Here is a 26862-nt window from a genome sequence, read left to right on the forward strand (position 1 = left end):
ATGTAGGAGAATGAAAACAGACCCATATCTATCACTATGCACAAAACTCAAATCCAAATGGATCAAAGACCTCAACATAAAGCCAGCCACACTGAACCTTATAGAAAAGAAAGTAGGAAATACACTTGAATGCATTGGCACAGGGAACCACTTCCTAAATATAACTCCAGCAGCACAGACCTTGAGAGAAACAATTAATAAATGGGACCTCCTAAAACTGAGAAGCTTCTGTAAAGCAAAGGACACGGTCAACAAGACAAAGCAACAGCCTATAGAATGGGAAAAGATCTTCACTAACCCCACATCAGAAAGAGGTCTGATCTCCAAAATATACAAAGAACTCGAGAAATTGGACACCAAAAGAACACATAATCCAATAAAAAAAATGGAGTACAGACCTAAACAGAGAACTCTCAACAGAGGAATCTAAAATGGCTGAAAGACACTTAAGGAAATGTTTAACATCCTTAGTCATCAGAGAAATGCAAATAAAATGACTCTGAGATTCCATCTTATACCTGTAAGAATGGCCAAGGTCAAAAACACTGATGACAACTTATGCTGGAGAGGTTATGAATAAAAGGGAACACTTCTGCATTGCTGGTAGGAATGCAAGCTGGTACAAACTACAAACTCCTTTGGATGTCAGTGTGGTGATTTCTCAGAAAATTAGGAAACCACCTTCCTCAAGACCCAGCAATACCACTTTTGGATATACATACATACATACATACATACATACATACATACATATATCTCCAAAGGATGCTCAATCGTGCCACAAGGACATATGCTCAACTATGTTCATAGCAGCTTTGTTTATCATAGCCAGAACACGGAAACAACCTAAATGCCCCTCAACCGAAGAATGGATAAAGAAAATGTGGTACATTTACACTATGGAATACTACACAGCAGAAAAAAAAATCTTGAATTTTGCAGGAAAATGGATGGAGCTAGAAAACATTATTTTGAGTGAGGTAACCCAGACCCAGAAAGACAATTATCACATGTACTCACTCATAGGTGGCGTTTAGAAATAAAGCAAAGAAAACCAGCCTACAAACCACCATCCCAGAGCATTTAAACAACAATGCGGACACTAAGAGAGACTTACATAGAACTAATCTACATGGGTAGAAAGTAGAAAAAGACAAAATCTCCTGAGTAAATTGGGAGCATGGGGACCTTGGGGGAGGGTTGAAGTGGGGAGGCAGGGAGGGGAACAGAGAAAAATGTAGAGCTCAATAAATATCAATTAAAAAAACTTAAAAAAAGATCAAATTGAACTCTAAATATTATATTAAGTAAACGGAAAGGGATAATAAAGACCCCTCCACCCCCCAAAAAATTTAGGATGGGCAAATACATCGTAAGTTCCATAACTAGGTTCTGTGTTGGCTTTGAAATGGCCTGAAGGCAGATTACAACTCATGTTAGAATACATCTAATCTGGGGTGCTGGCAATGGAGGAAGGTGGGTGCTGCAGGAACAGACGCCATTGTCTTTTGTTTCCCGAGTCTCTAAAACCACTCTAGAAATAAGTCGTCATTTAAAAAAATCCTAGGGCATTTCTAATTATGCTGCAACCTCGAGTTCTGTTTGCTGTTTCAACAGAACAGAGTCTGGCACACAGAGCTAGGAAGTATTTTTAGGATTGTCCACTTCTTTTCCAGAGTCCTAGAGCTAAGTCTGATGAAGGCAACTTTAGTTAAGAAGAAACAAACTCAGGGAGGGCTAATGCTTTTCTCCACGCACCTCGTGCAGGAGCAGAGAAAGCTGGCGGTGAACACAATGCCAGCCTGGCTACAGATCGCAGGCTGGCCCACGTTCCTTTCCAGCTCTCCACTCCATAGAACACCGGGTACGCAGACTGGCTCACTCACACTTTGAAGGGGATGCTAGCACTCCACCTGAACTCTCCCGCCCAGCAGCAGGAACAGCGTACGGCAAAGCACTTAGGAAAATGAGCAGTCCTTTACAAATGGTACCGTGTAGAAAGTGACCTTTATAAGCTTACATTTTTGACATCCTTAAAGATCTGAGTTTTTATCATTGTAACTTATGATGTCAAAACCTTCAAGGCAGTCCTCAGAGTTGATTAACAGGTTTTACTGTATGGCTGAGAGGTTTACAGGAAAGAGGACATCACTGAAACACAGGCAAGGCCAGAGACACTACACAGGGCAGCCGAATGAGCCTGGGCTTCAGCCCGAGCCTTTGCCATCTCATACAATGCTAAGCAGGAAGTATGGACAGTATTACTTTGATTTTTTGCTGATCTCTCTTAATCTCTGCATCCAGGTGCTTCTTTTTCTCGCTCTCCTCACGAAGCCTTCTCTGCAGCTGCACTTTCTGGTATTTCAGGTGATCCACATTCTGCTCCAGCTCGCTGGCACGCCTCTCATTCTGGATGGACAGTGAGGCTAGCTTCTTACTATCTTGCTGCTTCTTCTGTAAGACCTGGGATCACATGGAATAATCCAAAATAAGAAAGCATATTTCTCTCATTCCTCAGTGGTAAGGGTGGCCACTGTCTTGGATTTACATTTATTTTGGACAGGCTCATCAACACATGCTTACTTTTCTACACTCCTTTTAAAAGTGTTTGAGTTAGATTCTCTTACTTCTAACTCTGTAATTGAAGAAAACCCTGTATTTTCATCAGATATCCGAAGAAAGCTGAAACCTGTATTGACAGTCAGAGGAAACCACCTCTTCTGCTTTTATGATGAGTCTAATTTAAAATACAGACGGCATGAAGTATTATATTTAGTATAGTCTGCAAACCCCTGCAGTGTATTCAGTAAACTGTATCTCTCTCTCTCTCTCTCTCTCTCTCTCTCTCTCTCTCTCTCTCTCTCTCTCTCTCTCTCTCACACACACACACACACCTCTCTCCTCTCTCTCTCTCTCACACACACACACACATCTCTCTCTCTCTAATACACACACACACACACACACACACACACACCTCTCTCTAACACACACATGCACAGGGGCTCACACCTATACTCTCAGCACTGTAAAGCCTGAGGCAGGATGATCACATATGTAGTAAAAATTAGAACACAAAACTGAGTTTATAAATAAAATTATGCTACCCCAGACTCTATATCTACTTGTCCTGTCCTGTGACACAAATTATTTGTGGCATGTTCATCAGATGTAGGGAGACATGCATGTCTTTTCTATGGCTCCTGGAGGTCTAAAACTTCCTGCTTTGTACACGACTACACAGTATTCCATTCCTATTTTTCTGATTCAACTGTAGCCTGAATCATTCAATCTTTGAAGAAGTTGACTGACTAGCACTATCTTCTGCCCTGAAAGCCCACCATGTCTATAGTTATCTGTTAGCAGCACTAAAACATGCTCATGTTTTCCACTGTTTATAGCAGTATTAGATGCCAGCATGCTACAACGTAATCCCAGTCAAACAAACAACACATATAAGACTTGTATCATGGCACTGGGAGAAGCTCCTGGGATAGGGAATGGTGGCTATCTTAGCTTCAGAAGGCAAAAACAAAAAGACAACCATAAGTTCAAATCCAGCCTGTTCTACACAGCAAGTTCCAGGATACCCAAGGCTACAAAGCAAGAGACTATCTCACAAACAAACAAACAAACAAACTTATAAATGCCATTAATAAATTATATACGTCATAAGTAATTATTATCTTCATTATAGCAAAATATTGTTAATATAAACAATTTGTTCTGATTCAAATATTCATGGAAACAGTACAACTTACAGCAGTGCTATTCCAAGTCAGTCTATGAACCAGCCTGGTCAGACTGCGGCTTGCCCTGCAAAGCATGCTTTTAGGCTGAGGTAATATTATTTCCATGCAAGACATCTTGTTTACATCAGACAGAAAAGAATTCAGGTTGGGCTTGAACTTGCAATCCTCAGATCTCTGAATGTTGGGAATATAGCAGTGTGCCATCTTACCAGCTCCTTAAAGACTTTTTCTTATATATAGTTCTTGAAATTAAAATATAATCACATCATTTCCTCCCTTCCATTCCCTCCCCTTCTCTGCATGCTCCTGATCTCTCTCAAACTGATGGTCTCTACTTCTTTAATTGCTGTTTTGTGTGTGTGTGTGTGTGTGTGTATTCCTAAGTATATAAATGCAACTTCTCAGTCTATATAATGTTACTTGTATGTATATGATGTTAGAGTTGGCCACCTGGTGTTGGACAGCCATTGGGGGACCTTCCCTAGAAAAGACTATTTCTGCCATTCTTGGTCATGCAAGATTTCTTGATGAACAAAGTTGTGCACTGACTGACTGTATTTCATTGCAAATCACGACCCAACACTGTGCACACAGGTCCCACCAGCATACTGCAATATTATGATGGCTCTGTCACTTACTACGATAATAACAAAACTTAACAACGCTACCATTTTGAGTGTTTTTCATATACTATTAAATATTAGTGTGCAGCATAACAAGCTTATTTAAAAATCAAGTAAGGCTGTCACTGTATTCCACATTTATTCCACAGAGGCTCAGAAGTACACCTGCATTAGCATTATAGTATGAATGCAGAATATAGCTCTTTGAAAATATAACATTTTCACAACCTTAAAAATTAAGTTTTAAAATGGAAACAAATTGTTTTGTTGAAATAAAAACACTAATATTTCAATATTCTAAGATGCACACTACAGTACTGAAAACTAGTATTACATTCTGCAACTTGAGGTGAGTCACTTAACTTTCTTTTTTTGTGAGTAATGGAAAAACCTCCATCGCCAAGGGCGGTGATTAAAGATACTTATTTCTATCGGGCTTGCGCACGGCACGTTGAGGACAGTGAGCAGACTGTCTTAACACCAACACCAGCCAGCACCGCACCCCTCAGCTGTGGCTGCACTCATCAGAGCACAGGACCTTCTAAAGGGCACATTCTGTTTCAGCCCTCCTTAAACAGATGTGCTTCTCTGAGGTCCAGTTGCTCCTTTTTTCTTTCCTTTTCAGTACCGTGAGTAAAAAAGAGTATACAGCAGAAAACAGGAAAAGCAAAATAAGTTCCACCTATTCAGAGTTTTATTAGGTTTTTTTTGTTTTTTTTTTTTTTTGAGTGGAACTGTCATTTTTATTTTCAACAAGATAAATGCCCGCTGCCACCCTCTGGTATGTCAGGATTTAGCACTGTTGAGATGCAGAGGTGAGCAGACAAAGGAGCCCTTCCTTCTGAGTCTCTAGTACTACCTTAAACATCCTAGTAATAGAGCCCTGAATAGGCCAATTATAAGTCAACTCTATCTACAAATGCGGACAATATAAACATGTTTCTACAATATGGAAACAGTAGATTTAAAAAAAAAACCTAGAAATGGTAACATACCCCTTTAATCCAAGCACTCAAGAGGCTGAGGCAGGACAATGGTGTGGAAGCTAGTCTTGGCTACATACTAAAATCCTGCCTCAAAAACACAAAGCAAACGAACTACATAAAAAAAAAAGAACTGGAAGAGGCATTCTAGAATCTTCAAAGTTCTTGGAAATGGCTCCCTTGCATAAAAACCTTTCTGTACAGAATATTCTTCCTGAATAAGGTGTGCGTGTTCCCTCCGAACTGAACTTAGAGCCTCACACATGCTCACCAAGCAACACCCTAACCCCGGAAAAGCAGCTTTAACTCTTCCTACAGTTGTAGCCAAATCCAAAGGTCTTGGAAATGAAGCCTGAGTCGCAGCACTCAAGGCTACGTTTAAAGCAATCGGTCCTGGTCCTAAAGAACGTCTACAAAGTGTCACGCTGGTACCTCCCCTTTATATGCAGCCCTCAACTCTTAAAATTCTGTCCTTCAGAAAAGAATACAATTTCTGCTACCTTGATGTCTTACTATATATGATTTTATGCCAATATTTAATGTTTACAGCATAAAGAAATAGACTGTCCAGACTGCAAATACATAAAGTAATGGGCACACTAGGCAAAAGGAAATGTCATACAGCTCTGAGGACTTAAAACTAAAAACTGGATCCCATTTCTCTCAACACAGGAATCTTCTAAGACGAGACTTGTTTTCTTTTTGTGCTGCCGGAGATCAAAATCAGGGTCTCCCACATACTAAGTAAGGACTCTACCCCTGAGCTTCATCCTCAGCCCAGTAGGAATCAAGAGTTAAGAAAGGAAGGCTTGGCTAGCCATGGTGGGCATGCCTTTAATCCTAGCACTCAGAAAAACAGGCAAGCAGATCTCTGAGTTTGAGGCCAGCCTGGTCCACATAGTGAGTCCCAGGACAGCCAAGGCTAACATGAGACTGTTTCAAACCACAAAACCAAGCAAACCCAAGGAAGGATGGCCGTATGAGGTCAGCCACTCACCTGAACTCTGAGCTTGGCAGCGTCCATCTTCTTACGGAACTCTTTCTGTAGTTTTACCTTCAAAGCAACATCAGAAAGGTCTTTGCTCTCCAGCTCCTGCAGCTGCTTTCGGGTTTCAGTGAGCTCCACTCTCGCTTGCTCAGCTTCGTGTTCCAGTTTTGTTACCTTCAAAGAATACTGTCTACTCACAGACTTGGCATTGTTACCTTCACCGAGACAAAGGAAGAAGAGTGATTACAAACCACAGCTCCAGCCCTCTACTCTAAAACGACATGCAGTTACATTAAATACCCAGCTTGACCTCCAAGCCCTCTTCATGACTGTCCCCATCCGGTTCTAGCTGATCTCTTCACCAGTTTATCCTTTGTGTTTTAATGTTATAATGTTTAATGAGATCAATTTTTTATGTATGAACAAACGTGAGTATTTGTATATGTAGATGCGGTACCCACTGGGGCCAGAAGAGGCTGTCCAGTCGTCTGCAGCTGGAGTGGGGAATGGTTTATGAGCCGCCCCATGTGAGTGCTGGGAAGCAAACCCAGGGCTCTTCAGCACCAGCAAGTTGTTTCTATCTTCCAAATTTGCAGCTGAGGTTTGCTAGTGCAGAGCTTTATCTAAGAGATGAGAAGACCAGAGAAGTGGCTCAGCAGTTAGAGAGACCGGCTGCTCTTCCTGAAGACCTAAGTTTATTTCCCAGCACCCACATAGCACCCAAGCTCCAGTTCCAGGGAATCCAATGTCCTCTTCTGGCCTCTGTGGGTACCAGGCACACATGTGGTACACACATGCATGCTGGTGAAATATCCACACACATTAAAAGAATGAAAGCTCCTAGAAGGGGCTTTTCTTCTTAGTAAGGATACTTTAGCTTTTTACTATCCATGATGTCTTCTTAAGTTAAAAACAATATGAAATACTTTCTGCTAATTTAAACAACAGTTAGGCTTTTTTTCTTCTTCGAGGCAGAGTTTCTCTGCAAAACAGCCATGGCTGTCCTGGAATTTGTCTTATAGACCAGGCTGGACTCGAACTCACTGTGATCTGCATACCTCTGCCTCTCAAGTGTTAATATTAAAGGCACACGCCACCACTGCCCGGCAGAATATTTTTCTTAAGAAACTTTATTATGCCAAGTGGGATGGCAAATGCCTTCAATCTCAGCATTTGGGAGACAGAGGCAGGTGGATCCCTGTAAGTTTGAGGCCAGCCTGGTCTGCAGAGTAAGTTCCAGTACAGCCAGGAACCTGTCTCCAGAAAATGAAAACTTTATTATGAACTATTTTAACATATTAAAAATAAAGGACTAATAGATGGTATCCCATTGCTTAGATTTAAGAGGTCAGTATTGGTAGCTATTTCAGGAAAGCCTATTTTCACTTCAGTTTGCCTCAATATGGATCCCAGATACTATTTTGTTGCTGTTGTTTTGAGACAAGGTCTCACTATGTAGCCCTGGGTGGCCTAGATCTTGCTATATAGTCCTGGTTGGTCTCAAACTCACAAAGACCAACCTGTCTCTGCCTCCTGAGTGCCAGGATTAAAGGTGTGCGCCACCACAGCTGGATCCCAGATATTACATCATTCCATTTATATTCCCTGAAAGCTACCTGTGTCAAGTGCAGACAAAACCACAAAGTCTCTCTCCCAGCACAGCACGAGTGCCCGCTGCTCAGACCTGCACTTCCAGCTTTACTATGTCTTTTTAATTGGTTTATTTTAATCAAGATCTACATAAGGAAACCTTTAATCTACGGCAAGCAAGATAGCTCAGTAGGTAAAGACGCTTGCTGCCAAGCCTGACAAACTGAGTTCAATCCTGGGAACCCACGACAGAAGAATAGACTCTCTGTATCAATGCTGTGGTATGTATGTACAGACACACAATAGATAAATTAATTTAATTTTTAAAAATATCCTTTAATACAGAGCTAACTAGTTTTCATTTCATTACAGTAATTAAATATTTTAAATTTTTATTTACATATAATTATGTATTTTGCATGTATGTGTGTCCAGTGCTGCAAGTGGAGGGGCCTGAGGCTAACCTTCAGGAGTCGGCTCTTCTTTCTACAGTATGGGTCCTGCAATTGATCACTTTCTGAGCCTGAACTGTGTTTTGGTTCTTTCCAGCTCCATGAATTCCTCTGTTGTTCTCAGTAAATCCCAGGTGTTGTGCTGGGTATGGTGGCGCACGCCTTTCCTGCCAGCTCCCAGAACTCAGAAGGCAGAGGCAGAGGCAGGGGGATCTCTGTGAGTTTGAGGACACCCTTGTCTACAAAGCAAGCTCCAGGACAGCCAAGGCTCTAAATAGAAAAACCCTGCCTGGAAGGGGGAAAAAATCCCAGCTGCTGCTTAAATTAGCAGAAACAATGCAACATACTTTACAGCTTGTGTTCGTTTAATAAAGTGGAGTTCTTAACCTAAATGAGCAGTGAAATAGCTTCTCTCTCACTCTAAAATTCTATGAGCACATAACAACAATACATACAACTAGCAGGCTGGCAGAAACCACACATGACTACTGCAGACTTTAGCAAACCTTAGATAGCTGTCAATTCATTATTTAAAAAGTATTTTATGAACCACTAATCAAAAAAAGTCATAGGGCCAAGTTTTTTCATAAAAAGATGCTGAGCTGCTATGGATTTATGATACACTGACCAAGTACACACCTTTACCCCCCCACACACACACATTGCTGTAGTGGTGTGAGGTACACACCTCTACCCCCGCACCGCTGTGGAGGTGTGAGGTACACACCTCTACCCCCGCACCGCTGTGGAGGTGTGAGGTACACACCTCTACCCCCGCACCACTGTGGAGGTGTGAGGCATACACTGGGGAGGTTTGAATGGATGCAGCCATAGACTCATGTATTTGAATGTTTGGTTTGCAGTTGGTGAAACTGTTTGGGAAGGACTCAGAGGGGAGGCTTTATTGAAGGAGGTGTGTCACTGGGGGTAGGCTTTGAGGTTTCCTAAGCCTCACTATTCCCAGTTTGCAGAGAGCTTGTAAACCGGGATGAGAACTCTCAGCTACTACTTCAGCACCATGTGTGCCAACTGCTACTATGCTCCCCACCACAACAGTAATGGACTCACCATCTGAAACTATAAGCCCCCACTAAACACTTTCTTCTGAGCTGCCTTAGTCATGGTGTCTCTTCACAGCAATAGACAATCACTAAAATAACTGGGAAGGCAGAAACAGGCAGATCTCTATGGGTTCAAAATGAAGACACACACACTGATTTCATAAGATACTAAGGTATAAAAAGCATATTGGAATACATGAGATATAGTATCCATGTCCCTGTCATTACTAATGACTGGCATGGGTGTTGCTTGGGAGAAGTCTTCACTGAGAATACTAAAGTTAGGGAAGTCCCACACCATATTTGTCTATGAGGGAAAAGATTGCCTGTATAAAAGCTTGGATGCCTTCTCTGTTAAAGCACTCACAGACGTACACAGCTACAAAAGCATATGCGTTCAGTGAGCTCCAGGGTAAGATCCCACTCCTAAAGCTCATTTATTCCAGGAGGTAATAACTGTCTCTACTTGCAGAAAGCAGCACTATCCTGAAACCCAAACCTAGATCAGCTCCCCACACTCCTAACGGGGTATCGGAGGGAACACAGCCAAACTTAATGAAATGTCTGTGCTCGCCAGAGTGAGGGTGACATGGTGCATGAATGTCACTAAGAATAAGGGACGAAGCAGACTTTGGAAAACAGAAGGAAGGACCCGTAGCTAGACAACAGCTTGTAATGAAGAACATGGAAACAGGGAAGCCATGTTCTTGCTGGAACAGATTTGAGACTCAGCATAATTTATGTGGTTGATAAAAGTACTGGCTTTGCCAGGAGGACCTCAATCGCCAGCACCCAGGTAATGAGAGAAGGTGTAGAGGCACATACTTGTGCTAGCCTAGCCTACTTGGTATATTTCAGCCAGAAAGAGACTCTCAAAAACTAGGTGGACAGTGCTGGAAGAACACCCTCGGCTGTCCTCTGGCCACGGCAGAACACCCACGGTTGTCCTCTGGCCACGGCAGAACACCCACGGTTGTCCTCTGGCCACGGCAGAACACCCACGGTTGTCCTGGCCCCTGCAGAACACCCACAGCTGTCCTGGCCACTGCAGAACACCCACGGCTGTCCTCTGGCCACGGCAGAACACCCACGGCTGTCCTGGCCCCTGCAGAACACCCACAGTTATCCTGGCCACTGCAGAATACCCATGGTTGTCCTGGCCACTGAAGAACACCCACAGTTGTCCTGGCCACTGAAGAACACCCACAGTTGTCCTGGCCACTGAAGAACACCCACAGTTGTCCTGGCCACTGAAGAACACCCACAGTTGTCCTGGCCACTGAAGAACACCCATGGCTGTCCTGGCCACTGCAGGCACACATAGCTCTTCACCCCACTCCCACACAATGAAACATTTTCTTCAGTTCCCTTAAATGAGACCAGAGTCATTTTGCATAGGAATTAGAAATAAATGATGGTGTCTCTTTCACCTTCAATTCTTTACTGAAGTTCAAAGTTGTCAGGTTTGACCATTTAGACTACTGGGAAGAAAAAGACCAAAGAGCCCGAGTTGCCCTTAAGGCGAACCTAACCGGCCTTACGATGTGTGTCCACCCCAACCTGACAAAAGTCAGACACAGGACAAGAGAGAAAAGCTTGGCTCATCAAAGAAAATAACTCTTAAGATCAAATCTTTACATTTTAAGAGAAATAAAATTACAAAATATCCAAAGTACAATATTTAATGTTAATAATAAACTATAAGGCTGGGGATATAGCCCACTGGTAGAGTACTTGTGTGGTGTGCTCAAAGTCCTAGTTTCAATACCCAATACAGAAAAAAAATTAAAAGTGAACTATTTAAGTCAATGGTGACTAATAGTTAAAAATCATTATTGAAAAAAAATAACTGGGCAGTGATGGCACATGCCTTTAATCCCAACACTCCGGAGGCAGAAGTAAGCAGATTTCTGTGAGTTCAAGGCCAATCTGGTCTACAGAGTGAGTTCCAGGACAATCTCCAAACAACACAGAGAAACCCTGTCTTGAAAAAACCAAAAAGAAAGAAAGGAAAGGAGGGAGGGAGGGAGGGAGGGAGGGAGGGAGGGAGGGAGGGAGGGACAATTATTGTTAGGGCACAACTTACTGAACAGCACATGCAAACACCTAAGCTGATTTTGCTTTGGTTTTGTTATTACTGTTGTTGTAGTTCAGAGTGACGTCACTCTGTAGCCCAGACTGGCCTGGAATTCACTAGCTGGTCTAGATTGTCCTTGAACTCAGAAATCATCCTCCTCATCCTCTAAAGTGCTAGGATTATAGAGGTGAGGTCCAGCTAGGTCCTGGGTTTAATCCTATGCTGTACATAAAAGAAAGGTGAGATAAATATATTCCTTTTAGATCCACATACTAAATGTCATAATTCATCTACATAGAGCTAACACTATTGAGAGCAATTCCAAGGCAAGTCCTGGCCTCACAAACTTGTGCACATGCTGGCGAGACACACCCAAGTACAGGGGCGGTTGTGAGCTTCATGCCACCACATCAGGGCAATCTCAGATACTTTTCTTTCTCACACAAGCACAAGACACCATTACCTGTTTTTATTAACTCTTTGATCAGATCTTCTTTCATTCTGATGTTAATTGTAAGTTCTCTCATTTTTTGTTTCGCTTTATTAAGTATGAGTTCTGAAGTCCTTAATTTTTGCATATTTAACTCTTGACTGTCCTGTAGACATTCCATCTTCAAATCTTTAAAATCAAAGACACAAAAAAAAATCCCTGTGTTTAAAATATTTTAACTGAAGTAGAATTTTAAAACAAAAACAGAACAAAAGCAATTTAGAGTGTCTTAGTTACTTTTCTATTGCTGTAAAAAAACATCATGACCAAGGCAAATTATATAAGATAGCATTTATTTGGCTTACAGTTTCAGGGGTTAGAGTCCATGATGGCAGGAACAGCTGAGAGCTCACATTCTGACCCACAATGATAAAGCAGAGAGAACACACTGGGAATGATGTGAGTCTTTTGAAACCTCAAAACCTATCCCCACTAACACATCTCCTCCATCAGGGTCATGCCTCCTAATCCTTCCCAGAGAGTTCCACCAACTGGAGACAAAGTGGTCAAATAAGCTTGGGGGGCTATTCTCATATTCTCTATAATCTCAAAGAGGTAGCAGAAGGGCAAACAAGAAGAGAATGAAAACAGGAACAATGTACAGCAATTGAGATCTAAGCTTCTGTCTTACAGGAAGTTTTTAATTTAAAATATATACCCTTATACACACACACACACATATATATGTATATATTTTTATCATGTCCCATAAGGTTGGAAGAATAGTTTTTATTCCCTTTAACTAAAGTCACTTGAGTTAGAGATGAGATCTCCAGGTGAAGAGAAAAGTGAGTGTTTTCCTATGAACCTCTATTTTGTTGTAAGCAGAGAATGTAGTCTTTAGCTTACTCTGTTGTGGAATAATCTTTTTGTACACTGTGAAGATTTGTCACTTGGATTGGTTTAATAAAAAGCTGAACAGCCGATAACTTTTGGTCATTCAATGAGTTACAGATGCTCAACATCATTTAAGGGGGTTGGTATAAGTTGTTATTGGTCATAGTCAGGAAAAACTAGACAAAGGAGTTAGATTCAAGATCTCTTTCTGAAGGAACAAAAGGGGATATAGTATAAAATGATGAGATTGAAGGGTAGACTGTTGAGTCTACTTTTCAACAGCCACTAGTCTCAAATATTTTACACTGGTATGGACTTTTGTATACTGATACAAATTTAAGGTTACTTTGTTATACAGCATATATGTTTCTACTCTTGTTTAAGGGATTTTACCTATGCCGATAATTTTAAAAGGTTATGTAAAATTTTAGTCTTTCAAAGCTACTTAGGGTAATAAATACAGGTTAATAGTCTTCTATAACTATCAAACTTATAGCCATGTTAGGTATGTCTTCAAGGTCATACAGAGATATATTTTAGGTGACCTTCAAATATTTCAAAGAGCTACAGAATATGACAATGAGACATGTCTGTTCCTGGTGGCACCAATCTACTTCAAAAAAGGGTGATGGGCATCGAAGAACCTACATATGGAGTTTGCTTTTTTATGCTAAAAGCTAGACATTTAGGCAAAAAAAAAGTGCTCTTGCCTCAACTGCTGACAGTATACTCTCCAAACTGGACCAGTAGAACACAAAGAAAGGTGACTGTCAAACTTTGCCAGGACAGAGTAGGACACTCCTTTAAAAATTTCTGCTCCACAGAGAAGTCTGTCAGATATTCTAGGTCTGTAGGCCAAAGATGGATACTCCAAAATTACAGAGGAACCTTGGGTGTCTGTCCAGGCAGCCATCTGTTTCTGTCATTTGTTTAAGTTTTGGAAGTCGCTTGCTGCTGTACTTCCTGTTTACTCAAGTAATATTTTATCCTTGGGTTTCTTGTTTGTTTATTTTGAGACAGAGCTTCTCTGTGTATCTCAGGCTGTCCTAAAACTCACTCTGTAGACCAGGCTAGTCTCAACTGCATAGAGATTCACCTGCCTCTGCCTCCTTGAATGCTGAAATTAAAGATGTGTGCCACCACCACCTGGCCTCTTTCTTGGGTTTTTGTAAGGAGTTGAAAACTTGGTACTTACAGTTGCAGTTTTCCTTAGTTATGATAAAATGTTAATTATGTACAGAGCTGCTTTAGACTCATCAAGATACAATAAATAATGGATTATTTTCTCCAAATATTCCAAATATAATGGACATTATAAATGTAATTCTTACCTAATAACTGTTCTTATTATTTACAGTTTTATTATGTTAGAGTTAAAATCTTTCTTTTTTTATCTAGACAATAGGGGAAAATGTTGCTGAATAATCTTTTTATATACTGTGAAGATTTGTCACTCAGATTGGTTTAATAACAAGCTGAATGGTCGGGCTGGAGAGATGGCTCAGTGGTTAAGAGCATTGCCTGCTCTTCCAAAGGTCCTGAGTTCAATTCCTGGCAACCACATGGTGACTCACAACCATCTGTAATGAGGTCTGGTGCCCTCTTCTGGCCTGCAGACATACACATAGACAGAATATTGTATACATAATAAATAAATATCTAAAAAAAAAAAAAAAGCTGAATGGTCAAGAGCTAGGCAGGACTTTCAGGGCAGAGAGGACCCTGGAAAGAAGAAGGGAAGAGATGCAGAGAGTCTCCAGCCAGAGACAGAGGAAGCAGGAAAGCAGCATGGGCAGTATAGGGTAAAGGTGATAAAATCACAAGGCAGAAAGTAAATTAATAGAAATGGGTTCATTTAAGTTATAAGAGCTAGTTACAAACAAACCTAAGCTACTGGCTCAGCTTTCATAATCAATAATAAGCCTCCATGTCATGACTTGGGAGCTGGCAGAAGGGACAGAAAATTACACCTACATTGCTCTTCAAGAGTGTGCTCCAGTACAATAAGTCAGTGTCCTGAACAGAACACAAAGCTGTTTTTGTTCGGGTTACTTCATATTCATAAACAGCCTTTCAAGAAAGGAACTAGGCATACACTCATGCACATTCTACCCAAGTTCCTTTTGTGGCTACAGACTGAGAGTAACACATGACTCAAGGATGGTACTTGACTAGCACATATCTTTATTATTTCTTAGTTTTATTCATATCTAATTTTGGTAAGAATTATAAGCATAGGCTCTTTAAAAGATGTCATTTCATAATTTGATATTTTTCATGTTAAATTCTCTATAATCTTACTTTTGTGTATTAACCCACTTACAGTTCATAAAGAGCATAAAGAGGTAAGTTAAAATATCTTAGCTTAGCTGGAGAATGGCTCAGAAGTCAAGAGCACATGCTGCTCCTGCAGAGGACCTGGGTTCGGTTCCTGGCATCCACACTGGGTAGCTCACACTGTAACTTCAGCTGCAGAGGATCCGACACTCTGACCTCTATAGGCATTTGTGCTTATGTGTGCATGCCCACACACAGACACACATGGGCTTTAAATCCTATGTGCTTATGTGTGCATGCCCACACACAGACACACGTGGCTTTAAATCCTTGTAGAACTTTTGCTACATAATTTCTCATTTTAAAAATTTAATTAAAATATAATTACAGGCCGGGCGATGGTGGCGCACGCCTTTAATCCCAGCACTTGGGAGGCAGAGGCAGGCGGATCTCTGTGAGTTCGAGACCAGCCTGGTCTACAAGAGCTAGTTCCAGGACAGGCTCCAAAACCACAGAGAAACCCTGTCTTGAAAAACCAAAAAAAAAAAAAAAATGTAATTACATATTCCCCCCTTCCCCTTCCTTCAACCCCTTCAATGCCTGTGTCACTGCCTCTCAAATTCAGTTTCTTTCTCTTTGATTATTACTGTTTTTATATATATACACACAGGGCATAACTGATTTTAAAATGTATAAAATTCCATCACTTTTTTCTAAAGCATTGCTGCAGCACTAATTAGGCTTCATGGTGGATCACTAGTAGGATGCCAAGTGGACAGACTCCTAGCAGATTACCTACAGTGACTTCAGGGTAGTCAGCAATACAACGCAGATCAGAGCAAGTCCAGACTTAAACTTCTGTTCTGAAGAGTTTATGTGTCTCCAACCAGAACTGGTTGGTAGAAACCATTTTTGTTTTTGAGACGGGGCTCATTAAGTAATCCAGGGTTACTTCAAACTCTGAATCTTCCTGCCTCAGGGGACTAAGTGCTGAGACTTCAGGTGCACCAGTACACCCATGTTTTAAAAAAATTAAGGAAAGCCAGGTGTGGTGGCACACACCTTTAATCCCAGTACTCGGAAGCAGAGGCCTCTAAGTTCGAGGCCAGCCTGGTCTACAGACTGAGTGCCAGGACAGCCAGAGTTACACAGAGAAAAACCAAACCTAAGAAATTATTAAGGCATAAATGTCTTGAAAAGACAAAGGACGACTGAGAATACGGAATCAACAGGAAGTTCTGCTACTCGCTGGCCCTGAGAGTGCACGGAAATTCTAAAAGGACCGTGTTAAAATCCGCCACCACATCTGTGCAATCTGGGAAGGACACTTACCTCCATTTCCTAGATAGGACTTCTGTGCTTCATCCCGATTCTCACTTAACTCAACAAGAGAGCAAGCAGAGCCTGGCTTTTTGACCCATGAATGACTTCTAGATCTAAAAAAGAACATTTATAAAAGATTAGAATTAAAGGCAACTTCCTTGATAGCATAACCTAGGCTTTCAACTTAGATCCTCCAAAAGGTAACAGAATGTTTTAGAAAGGTAATTGTATGAAACAAGCAGATTTTACCAATATTCTTTCAAATAAAGAGATCACCTCCATCTTGGATGCAATATTTGCAGCCATTGTAGCAGAATACAGAAAGTAAAAAAAAAAAATTCAGGCTGGAGAGATGGCTCAGCGGTTAAGAGCATTGCCTGCTCTTCCAAAAGTCCTAAATTCAATTCCCAGCAACCACATGATGGCTCACAACCATTTGTAATGAGGTCTGGTGCCCTCTTCTGGCCTTCAGGCATACACACAGACAGAATATTGTATACATAATAAATAAATATTTAAAAAATCGCTTCATTTTTTAAAAAAAAAAAAGTCTCTGGATGCCTAAGTCTAGTGGTTCAAAGGCTGAGAGCCCTTGTTGCTTTTGTGGAGGACCCAGCTTGAATCCCAGCACCCACACAGCTGCTAGCACCCACCTGTGATTTCAGTCCAAGGGAATCTGAGACCCTCTTCTGGCCTCCTCGGGCACCAGGCAGGTGGTACACAGACATACATGGAGGCAAAACACTAACACACATAACACAATAAAGTAAATACGTTTTTAAAAATAAAAACTGGCCTGTTCAAACACTATTTCTTAGACAGTTGATTTAGCAGAGACTCCCCACTGCTTTATAAACGGAGGAGACAGCACAGTGAATCAAACACCAACAGCTGCAGCAATGGCTGCTGATGGGGCCTCTACGTAACATACCTCACTCTAGGCTTCTCGGGGCCCTCTGACTCCTCTCCATCACTGTTGTCAGAAAACTGGCAGTGGATGACTTCGTCTTGGTCTTCTAACTGGCCCACGAGCATCTGGCTTTGTGTCCGGAACCCGGCAAACACTTGATCCAGAGAGCATATAGGAGGATTGGAACAGACCTGGCAAGTGACCCCACCCAACAACAAAAGAGGTGATTGTTTAAGCCAACTCCTATCCTAGGACTCACAGTGTTTTAAGGGGATCTAGGTAAGAAGTGGTGAGGGGCCAGTCACTGAAAATACACTCTGTGCAAACATCCAAACAAATCCCACAGTACTGCTCTGCGTCACAGACTCAGCTTTCTTTCAGACCCTAGACAGCTCTTTCTCTCCTGTTTTCAGTGATGGTTTTATGGAGAATAGTATTCAAAAACAACGCTGGAGCAGCATGATAGTACCCCACTGTCTGGCACAGTTCATGCTCCCCAGCAAAAGTGTTCATAACTCAAGTGTCCCAGTTCAGAGCTCCTGTGGACGTGTGGGGCTGCTCAGGGATACACAGCTCCTTGCACCCCAATTCCAGCACAGGGCAAACCTCATATCCATGAACTCCCCCTGCTGTGATAGCATTCCAACCCTGGAAACCAGAGCACGTTGATGTATGCAGAGGAGAGAAACCACTGCAGTGCTGCTCCAAATGACACAGTTAATGGACATCACACAACAAACAAACCCTATGGGCCAGCTAGGAACAGTCAACATTATAATATATTTCTACTGTAAACATATTTTAAGTGCTCAAAAATGATCCTGAAAACAATGGTGAAATAGAAACTGCTTTTATACTTTGTTCTAGATTCTGTTTCCAAATGCTTCCTTGTACATTACCTCTCAATAGCTAAACAGCAGGGTGACTTCTCAAAAAGAAAGTAAACAATGGAATCCTCAGGAGACACTCAGTGTGTTAGTGTGGATCACTGCACAACTATTATAACTGTAATGCACACAGGACGTGTGTACACCAGGTAGCAAGGCGCTCCTGGCAGATAAAGACGCTGGGAAAGAGAGGGTCACTTTCCTGAGGAATGTGGCCACCGACAGGCTCCACATACCCAGTGGATGACTCCATGTCCATGCACATATGGGCAGCACTAACTGGACTCAGTGGATTAAATAAGTAAATAATTATAAAAGGAGGACATGCAGTTGGGAAGGAGATGTGCTGGGGGTCCTGTGGGGACTTGGGAAGGAGACGTGACAGGGGTCTTGTGGGGAGCTGAAGAGGGAGAGAAGGGTGGATATTATTATATTCATGTATGATAATTTCAAATAATAAATGAAATTTTAAAAATTCAATTAGCTAACAGTAGAGCCCTCGTGTGCCTCCTTCCCAAAGTGTGTACTTGGCGCCAGGCCTCTTGCATCTGACTTGTGTTCCCGTGGTTGGTTCCCTTGGGGGACTGTCAACAATGAGGTGGGCAGAGAGTAAAGTTTTCTTTTTTTTCTTTTTTTTTTTTTGGTTTTTCGAGACAGGGTTTCTCTGTGGCTTTGGAGCCTGTCCTGGAACTAGCTCTGTAGACCAGGCTGGTCTCGAACTCACAGAGATCCGCCTGTCTCTGCCTCCCGAGTGCTGGGATTAAAGGCGTGCGCCACCATCGCCCGGCGAGAGTAAAGTTTTCTAAGTGGCCTCTCACTTTTGAGGACTGAGGCACAAGAGAGAAGGCACCTGGCCCTTCCCTACAGTTCTGTTTCCGACCACAGAGGCAATAAATAATGCTTTCCTATTGCACGCTACCAAGGCCATGATATTCTGCTCACAACGGGCCTGGAAACAGGAAGCCAAGCAATCAACGACGATTTAGCCCTGGAATCTGAAACTTAAAGAAAGCTTTCCTCTCTTCAGCTGCTTTTCTTAGCTGTGTGGCCACAGCAGTGCAGAAACCTAACATTCTTTTATAACGGTCAAGGGAAATTAGCCACAAATCCAACCATAAAGAAAATCTCAGCAGCTTCCCAAAGCAAAATGGAAATTAGTAATTACAATGCCTTAAAATACAAAACCCGAGCCTTAAACCTAAAAAGCTACAGGTAAGGATCTTATCTGTCTTACTGACCCTGAAACACCCAAGACTGGGACCAACAGAGGCCCTGTGGACACAGAGTGAGGATACAGTGGGGCTGGGCTGGGTCCTGTCACCCGAGCCTGGGACAGAACAGATCCACGGGTGTATGGTGAGGACACAGTGTGGCAGTGCCATCGGGGCCACACTCTTAATAAGCTCTGTACCCTCCACTGAGGTCCCCATACTTACTCTAAGGAGCATGAGATCCTAAGGGCTTAGTTACACCTACACCTGCCTGACACAAAGTCCATCCCCTATGTACATCTTACAGCTTCATCTATTTCTCATCCTACTGACTGACTTACTATACAGATCTCAAACAAATTATTCCCACCCATAAAATTAGTAGTAAAAACAAAAACTCAATCAAATAATTACGTCTTCTTCACAGTAAATTCTTGGATGCTTTATTCACGGTAAAGCCCCACTGGAACTGGAAAGATTGCTCAGTGGTTAAGGGCACTGGGCTGCTCTAGCAGAGGACCCAGATTTGGCTCCTAGCACCCACACAGCAGCTCACAACCAGCTGAACAACTCTGGTCCCAGGGGATCTGACGCCCTCTTGCAGCCCACGCAGCACCAGGCAAGCATAGCGGGCAGAACCCATACACATAAAATAAAAAATTTAAAAAGACAATTCAATGTAGACATATATTTGCTACCCACATCTTTACAAACAAACATTAAAACTAAGTTTCATGTGACGTTTATGCCATCCTGACTGTCAACTTGATAACGTTGAATGATACAAAAGTTAAAAACAAAGACAAATTAGATAAAACAAGCAAGCAAACAAATGAACAAGCAAAACCACTGAAACTACCCTCATTTCACCCTGAGAGGTTACAGGGACAGTATCGTGACACTATCAAATTTAGCCATGTTTGAAAACACATGTCTGTAAATACGTAGCAGGGACAGCTGCCGCCGTCACTCAGCACCCTAACTTATACAGGTGTGCTCTTGTTTACTAATCTTTAATCTTAGCAGTGCTTAAGAGGAAAATTACATAGAGAAGTGTCCATGAAACCAAAAGGCAGAGAAATCCTCCTGAGACTTTACAAACACTCAGATAGTCTAAATAACTTGAAGATCTCAGCAGAACTGACGCCAACACTTGACTCACCTGCTTGGAGTCCTGCCTTGAAGGGCTGTAAATACGGTGTCCCCAGTAATTACCAAAGGGTACAGTGTGAGGTCTCTTTTCAGAGACCCTGGCATCAGGTCCATCGCCACAATTTTCCTTAACTGAAGACGTCATTGACAGGTTAAATTTTGCTAGTTCTTCACCCAGCTGATCCAGAAGAAGTTGCTGTTCTATTATCTTTTCTTTCTTTGTAGAAGAGATAATTGAGAAGCAGAGAACTTCAGTATATGTGTAATCATGAGTAAGAGCTAAGTTACACTGGCCCAAGCCACAACTGCCTAAATGGCGCCTCACCACTTCCCTCTGGGGCCCATCAGTAACTAGTACTATTCTAAGAGCCAAGGATCTTTTCTTCTTCAGTGCTGGCTCAAAGCCAGGGCCTTGTGCACAACAGGCAAGGACCCTACCATTGAGCTGTATCCCCACCCACAGAAATTACTGAATACTACGCAGAAATAGGCGAAAACGAAAATACTACAGAATAATAATGTTCCATTAACTATGATTGGATAATTTGACCCTGTGATTCTAAGCGTTTTACTTAATTGGGTATTTTTATAAAAGTCTGAACTTTCTGGCTGAAATACAAGATGTACCAGACAAAGCCGAGAAGCACAAGTTTGTTGTTTTGGTTTTTTTTTTTGTTTTTTTGTTTTTGCTTTTTGTTTTTTTAGCACAGGAGATTACAGCAAATGGTGGATTGGGCAAAGTGAAACTTTATCTGACAAAGGGAGTCCAACACCTAGAGACAGGAGATAGTGACCCGACAGTCCTGGGCGAGAGAGGATTTGGAACTCCAAGGCAGAATGGACAGGATGTGTGTCTGGTCTGAGGACAGTCTGGGTTTGGAGCATGGTCAGTGCAGAAAGTTCTAACTTCAATATTTGTCTCCCAAGCACAGAAAGTGCACCATGGTGCCACCTGCCTTTAGACCCAGTGCTCTGCAGGTAGAGGCAGCTGGCTATCTGTGAATCTGAGGGCAGCCTGATCTACAGCGCACATTTCAGGTCAGCCATAGCTGCATGAGACCCTATCCTAAAAGCAAAAACAACAACAAAAAACATAAACAACTTATCAGACAAGGCTGGAGAGGCGGCTCAGTGACAGAACTTTCCCAGAACCTTGAAAGCCTGGATTCAATGGCAGTGCCATAGCTCACACCTATAACCCCAACACATGCGAGGTGGAAGCACAAGTTCAGAGTCATCCTTGACTATGTAATGAGTGTGAGACCCAGTCTCAAACAACCGAAGTAACGGCCTGCTAGGTGTGGTGGAGCCTGTGGTCTGAAAAAAAGGAAGCACCAGGATCACAAGTTCAAAGCCAGCCTCACACTGTGTGATCTGGTCTCAAAAAGCAAAACAGACAAAAAAAAAATGTCATTCATCTTAACTTCACATATACTATGAAGTTTAAATAGGGAGAAAATGACTAAGATTTCATTATGTTGATATAGAATAATAAGATACAATCGTATTTTAAAATTACCTTGTAGGATCATTGAACTTCTCAATATTAAGGCTGGGAGTGGTGGCTCATGCTTTTAATCCCAACACTTAAGAAGCAAAGGCAGGAAAATCCCTGTGAGTTAGAGGTCAGCCTGTCTACACAGCAAGTTTCAGGTTAGCCATGGCTACAGAGTGAGATTCTGTCTCAAAAACAATGGAAGGACCAGAGATGGCTGGATCTGGTGGTATAGGAGGTGAGACAGGAGGACAGGTTTTAAGTGTTCAAGATCAACATTTGGTGATAGAAAAAAGTCACAGCTCAAAATGAAAAGTAAGGGGCTAGAGAGATGGCTCAGTGGTTAAGAGCAGTGGCTGTTCTTCAGAGGACTCACGTTCTATCCCCAGTGTCCAAATGGTAGCTAACAACTGTCTATATAACTGTACTCTCCTGGGGTCTGATGACCTCTTCTGGTATGCAGACATACATGCAGACAAGACATCTCTACACAGAAAATACATAATTTAATGAAATAAAAAGTAAAAAGATTGATGAATATAGCTCAGTAGTAGAGTGTTTATCTAGCACGTATGAGGCTTTAGTCAGTTCCCAGTAACACAAACACACACATGCAAATACACACAGAAGAGAAGCATAGAGGAAGCTGGGGATTTGTACATAAATGTACAGAGTGCTTGCCTAGCATTCATGAGGCCCTGGATCACATTGCTGGGTATATATAAATATATGGAAATCAACACAGTTCCACAGACCAATAAATAATCAGGAAGATGAAATTTTTGTAAGCTACATTTTAAAAAAGTACTTAATAAATCTAGCAAGGTGTGGTAGGTCACATCTGTAACGCCAGTACTCAGAAGGCAGAGGCAGGTTGACCTCTGAGTTCCAAAGTAGCCTGGTCTACACAGTACATTGTAGAGCAGCCAGGGCTACATAGTAAAGTAGGTCCTGTCTCAAGAACAAAAGCCATCTAAACAAAACAAGAATAAAACTAACAAAACATGTCTAATACATATACAAAGTAAATTATTGGGAAAATATGAAACAAAATATAAATAAATGGAAGAATATACTGTGTTCATAGATGAAAAGCTGTTATTCTTGGCAGGCAGAGCAGCCCATGACTTTAATTCACAGAGGCAGGCAGATAACGCCCACATACTTAAATAAAAATGAGTCTTTTATGAAATGAAAATTGTTAAGTAATTTCCTTGATGACTATTGTCTTGATTAGTGTTTCTACTGCTGTGAAGAGACACCATGAACACCGCAATTCTTATAAAGGGAACATCCAATCGGGCAGCTTACAGTTCAGATCCATTATCGTCAGGGCAGGACGCGGCAGACTTCAGGCAGACTTGGTGCTGGAGAGGTAGCAGAGAGTTCTACATCTTCTGCAGGCAACAAGAAGTGGTCCCAGATCCTGGGTGTGGCCTGAGCATATATGAGATCTCAAAGCCCACCCCCCCATAGTGACACACTTCCTCCAACAAGACCATGCCTACCCCAGCAAAGCCACACCTCCTAATAGTGCCATGCCCTTTGGGGCATTTTCTTTCAAACTACCACAAACACAGACAAAACACGCAAGAAAATATTCACAAACAATTCAAGAGCACAGAAAAGGAATGTCCACATGATCACACTGGCTTCATTCTAGCAATGCAAAGATAGTTCAACACAGGTTAGAGCAATAAAACTAAAAAAAAAAAAAAAAAACTATAAAAAATGCGTACTATAAACGGCCTCAAGGTCAGAAATCACATGATCATCCCAATAGATCCTTTCATGATAAAAACCCTAGACAGACTAGGGATGAGGGATCATATCTCTGTATAATAGAGGCTGTATGTGACAAACTCACAGCAAACACCACGGTAAATGGAGACAAACTCAAGCACGCCAACTAAAAACTAGAACAAGATGAGCAGGTATACTTTTCCCACTGTTATTCAATATGCTATGTAGCATGAATAATAAAAATCCAGAGATAGATATTGGGGCTCAACCTGAAGATCAGAAAAGCAAAGCAGCCAGCCGAGGCTCTTAACCTCTACCTCAATCCAAAATGACGATGCTGCCTCCAGGAATCCTCAGATGGAAACTGAGTTGAGGTCTCTTCCCATTTTATATTCCTCTCCAGTGCTGGGATTAAAGGCGTGCACCGCCAGTGCCTGCCCTCTAAGGCCAACTAGTGTGGCTACTGGGATTAAAGGCACACACCACCACTGCCTGGCCTGTAAGGCTGACCGGTGGAGTTGTTTTACTCTCTGATCTTCAGGCAAGCTTTATTTATTAAAATACAAGTGAAATGCCACTACAGTGTTATTTAAAGTCTTAGTTAGAATACTGAGACAAGAAACACAAATGTAAGGAGCCAAGACTCAGGAGGCAGATCTCTGTGAGTGTGAGGCTAGTGTGTCCTACAAATCCAGGTCCAGGCCTGTCAGTGCTACAAAATGAGACCCTGTCTCAAAAGACAACAAAAATGGAAAACAAAGAAGTCTAAGTGTCCTCACTGGCCGATGATCTCCATGAGTCTAAAGACTCCGACAGAAAATCTCAGCGCGACACTCAGCAACGTGGCCCAATCAGCAGGAGAAACCACGAGCTATCCAGTCCACTATGACAGGCACACTAGGAAACACTCCTGCTCACAACAGCCTGAAACCAAAGTAAAATACTGTTGTGGGAATTCATTCAGCCAATAGCCCTTTGGGTATCAGCCCATTAGGGCGTGGCCTGAGGTGCTATAAGCGCAGACAAAAAGCATGCTCACTCTCCCTTGAGTGGTGGTCAGAGTTCTGTTCACAACTTCCAGGGCCCACAGAGGACTGAGGCTCTCTACTCTTATTGTGAGTTTTTTCCCCAAATAAATAAAACCTTGTTCTCTTTTCTTCAGGGCTCTTGTGGATCTCGCTAATTATTCCCACAAAATACCTCGGAATGAGCCTAGACCAGGGGTGAATGACATCTACAGGGAAAACTTTAAAATCCAAAGAAATAACTGAGGAAGACATTAAAAGACGGCAAAACTTCTCAGGGCAAGGGTTGGAATAATTAACATTGGGAAAATGTCCCTCTCACTTCTTCACAGAACCAGAAAACAGTCCTAAAATTCATATGGAATCACAAAAGACCTAGAGAGCCAAAGATTCTGAGCAAAAAGAACACATACATGATTAAGTGTCACGCCTGGTTTCAGTTATAAAACAGACATAGTAACAAAGAACGAAGTAGTATACCACAGAACCCACGTCGGATCAGTGGGACTGAACAGGGGACCTAGATTTAAGACCACACAAGTTCATCCACCTCATTTTCTCCTTTTGAGACTGAGTTTCTATATGTATATCACTGGCTAGCCTGGAGCCCACTATGTAGATCAGGTTGGCTTCAAACACAGAGATCTACCTACCTCTTCTTCCCAAGTTTGCCACAGTCAGTGATCCACCTGACTTTTGAGAGAGATGTTAAAGCCAAACAAACAAAACCCAAAAAAACCCAACAGCAACAAACCCCACTGTTGAAAAAAAACAGCCCCTTCAACAAATGTTGGAAAACCGGATGTCGACATGGAGAAGAATGAAAATGGATCCTCATTGCTCACCCTCCGTAAAAAGCAACTCCAGACGGATCAGGGGCCTTCATATTAAACTTGCAAACACTGATGCTGGCAAAAGAGAAGGTGGGAGGCGTATTACAGCCACAGTACAGATAAGGAGTTTCTAAGTTAGACTCCAGCCACTCAAGAAATAGGACAACAATCAGCAAGTGGGCTCTCATGAAATTAAAACGCTTCTGTAAAGCTAAGGAAACTGTCAACCAAGTGGAGAGGCGGTCTACAAAATGGGGAAAATCTTTGCCAGCTACATATCTGACAGAGAACTAATATCGAGAATACACAGGGAAGCTAAACTAAACATTCCTTAAAAACAGGACCATGGATCTAAACAGAGAGTTCTCAAAGGAATACAAATGGCTAGTCAAGACTTTAAAGTGGTTCACATCACTCATCTAGAAAGGGAAAACTAAAATTACTTTTAGCTAACATCTTACCCTAGTCACAATGGCTATTGAAAACCCAAAGTGATGGCAAGGTGGTTATTAAGTTAAGAATGTTTGTTGCCAATCCTAATGTGCTCCCCATGGTCCACATGGTAGGGGGAGAAAACCAACTCCAGTAAATTATCCTCTGACCTCCAGAAGTACACGGTGGCACGTGTACATAAATGCACTGCGTGTACGGGGGGGAGGGGACATAAATAAATGTAGAAGAAAATAAAAGGGCAACAATGGTGGCAAGAATGTGGGGGAACGGGCAATTCTCTCTGTTGGCAGTCTTATATGTGGATCCTAACTTCAAAACCTCCAGACTTCCACGTTCCAGTTGGAGTGAATACTTGCACAGCCCAGGTGGCAAGAACAGTCCATTAGAGGTGGACAAGAAAGTGAGTGTTTCATGTGGGTGGGAAGAGCAAAAACCATCTGCTCTGAAGTCGAGGGAGCAATATCAGGGGTTGAAAACTGAGATGGGATGAGGGTACAGAGATTGGGGAAAGGGAAGGCTGGAGAAAGGGCCAACCCAAACCTGCACAGGACTACAAAGACTATATAACCAAATCCAAACAGCATGCTACATGCATTAAAACACAGAATGTCTGTTTATTTAAACAATGTGGTGTGTATGTTACACAGAACAATGAAACAGAGTTCTTACATCCAAGTATTTACAGTCAACTGATTTTTGA

At 42.0% G+C, this 26862-nt stretch overlaps 1 protein-coding gene across 1 annotated transcript in view; it reads right to left on the reverse strand.

Moving 5' to 3' along the window:
- Positions 1–26862, reverse strand: part of Kif27 (kinesin family member 27) — a 69978-nt gene that overhangs the window by 28273 nt on the left and 14843 nt on the right. The window contains exons 5-10 of the mRNA XM_057787655.1: positions 20624–20830; positions 17385–17554; positions 16463–16566; positions 11990–12145; positions 6356–6561; positions 2266–2463 (exon numbers count right to left, since the gene is read on the reverse strand). Of these exons, the coding sequence (XP_057643638.1) occupies positions 2266–2463; positions 6356–6561; positions 11990–12145; positions 16463–16566; positions 17385–17554; positions 20624–20830 (1041 nt within the window). The remainder of the gene's footprint in view (positions 1–2265; positions 2464–6355; positions 6562–11989; positions 12146–16462; positions 16567–17384; positions 17555–20623; positions 20831–26862) is intronic.

Source organism: Chionomys nivalis, chromosome 13 (assembly GCF_950005125.1).
Source record: "Chionomys nivalis chromosome 13, mChiNiv1.1, whole genome shotgun sequence".
NCBI classification, from domain to species: domain Eukaryota; kingdom Metazoa; phylum Chordata; class Mammalia; order Rodentia; family Cricetidae; genus Chionomys; species Chionomys nivalis.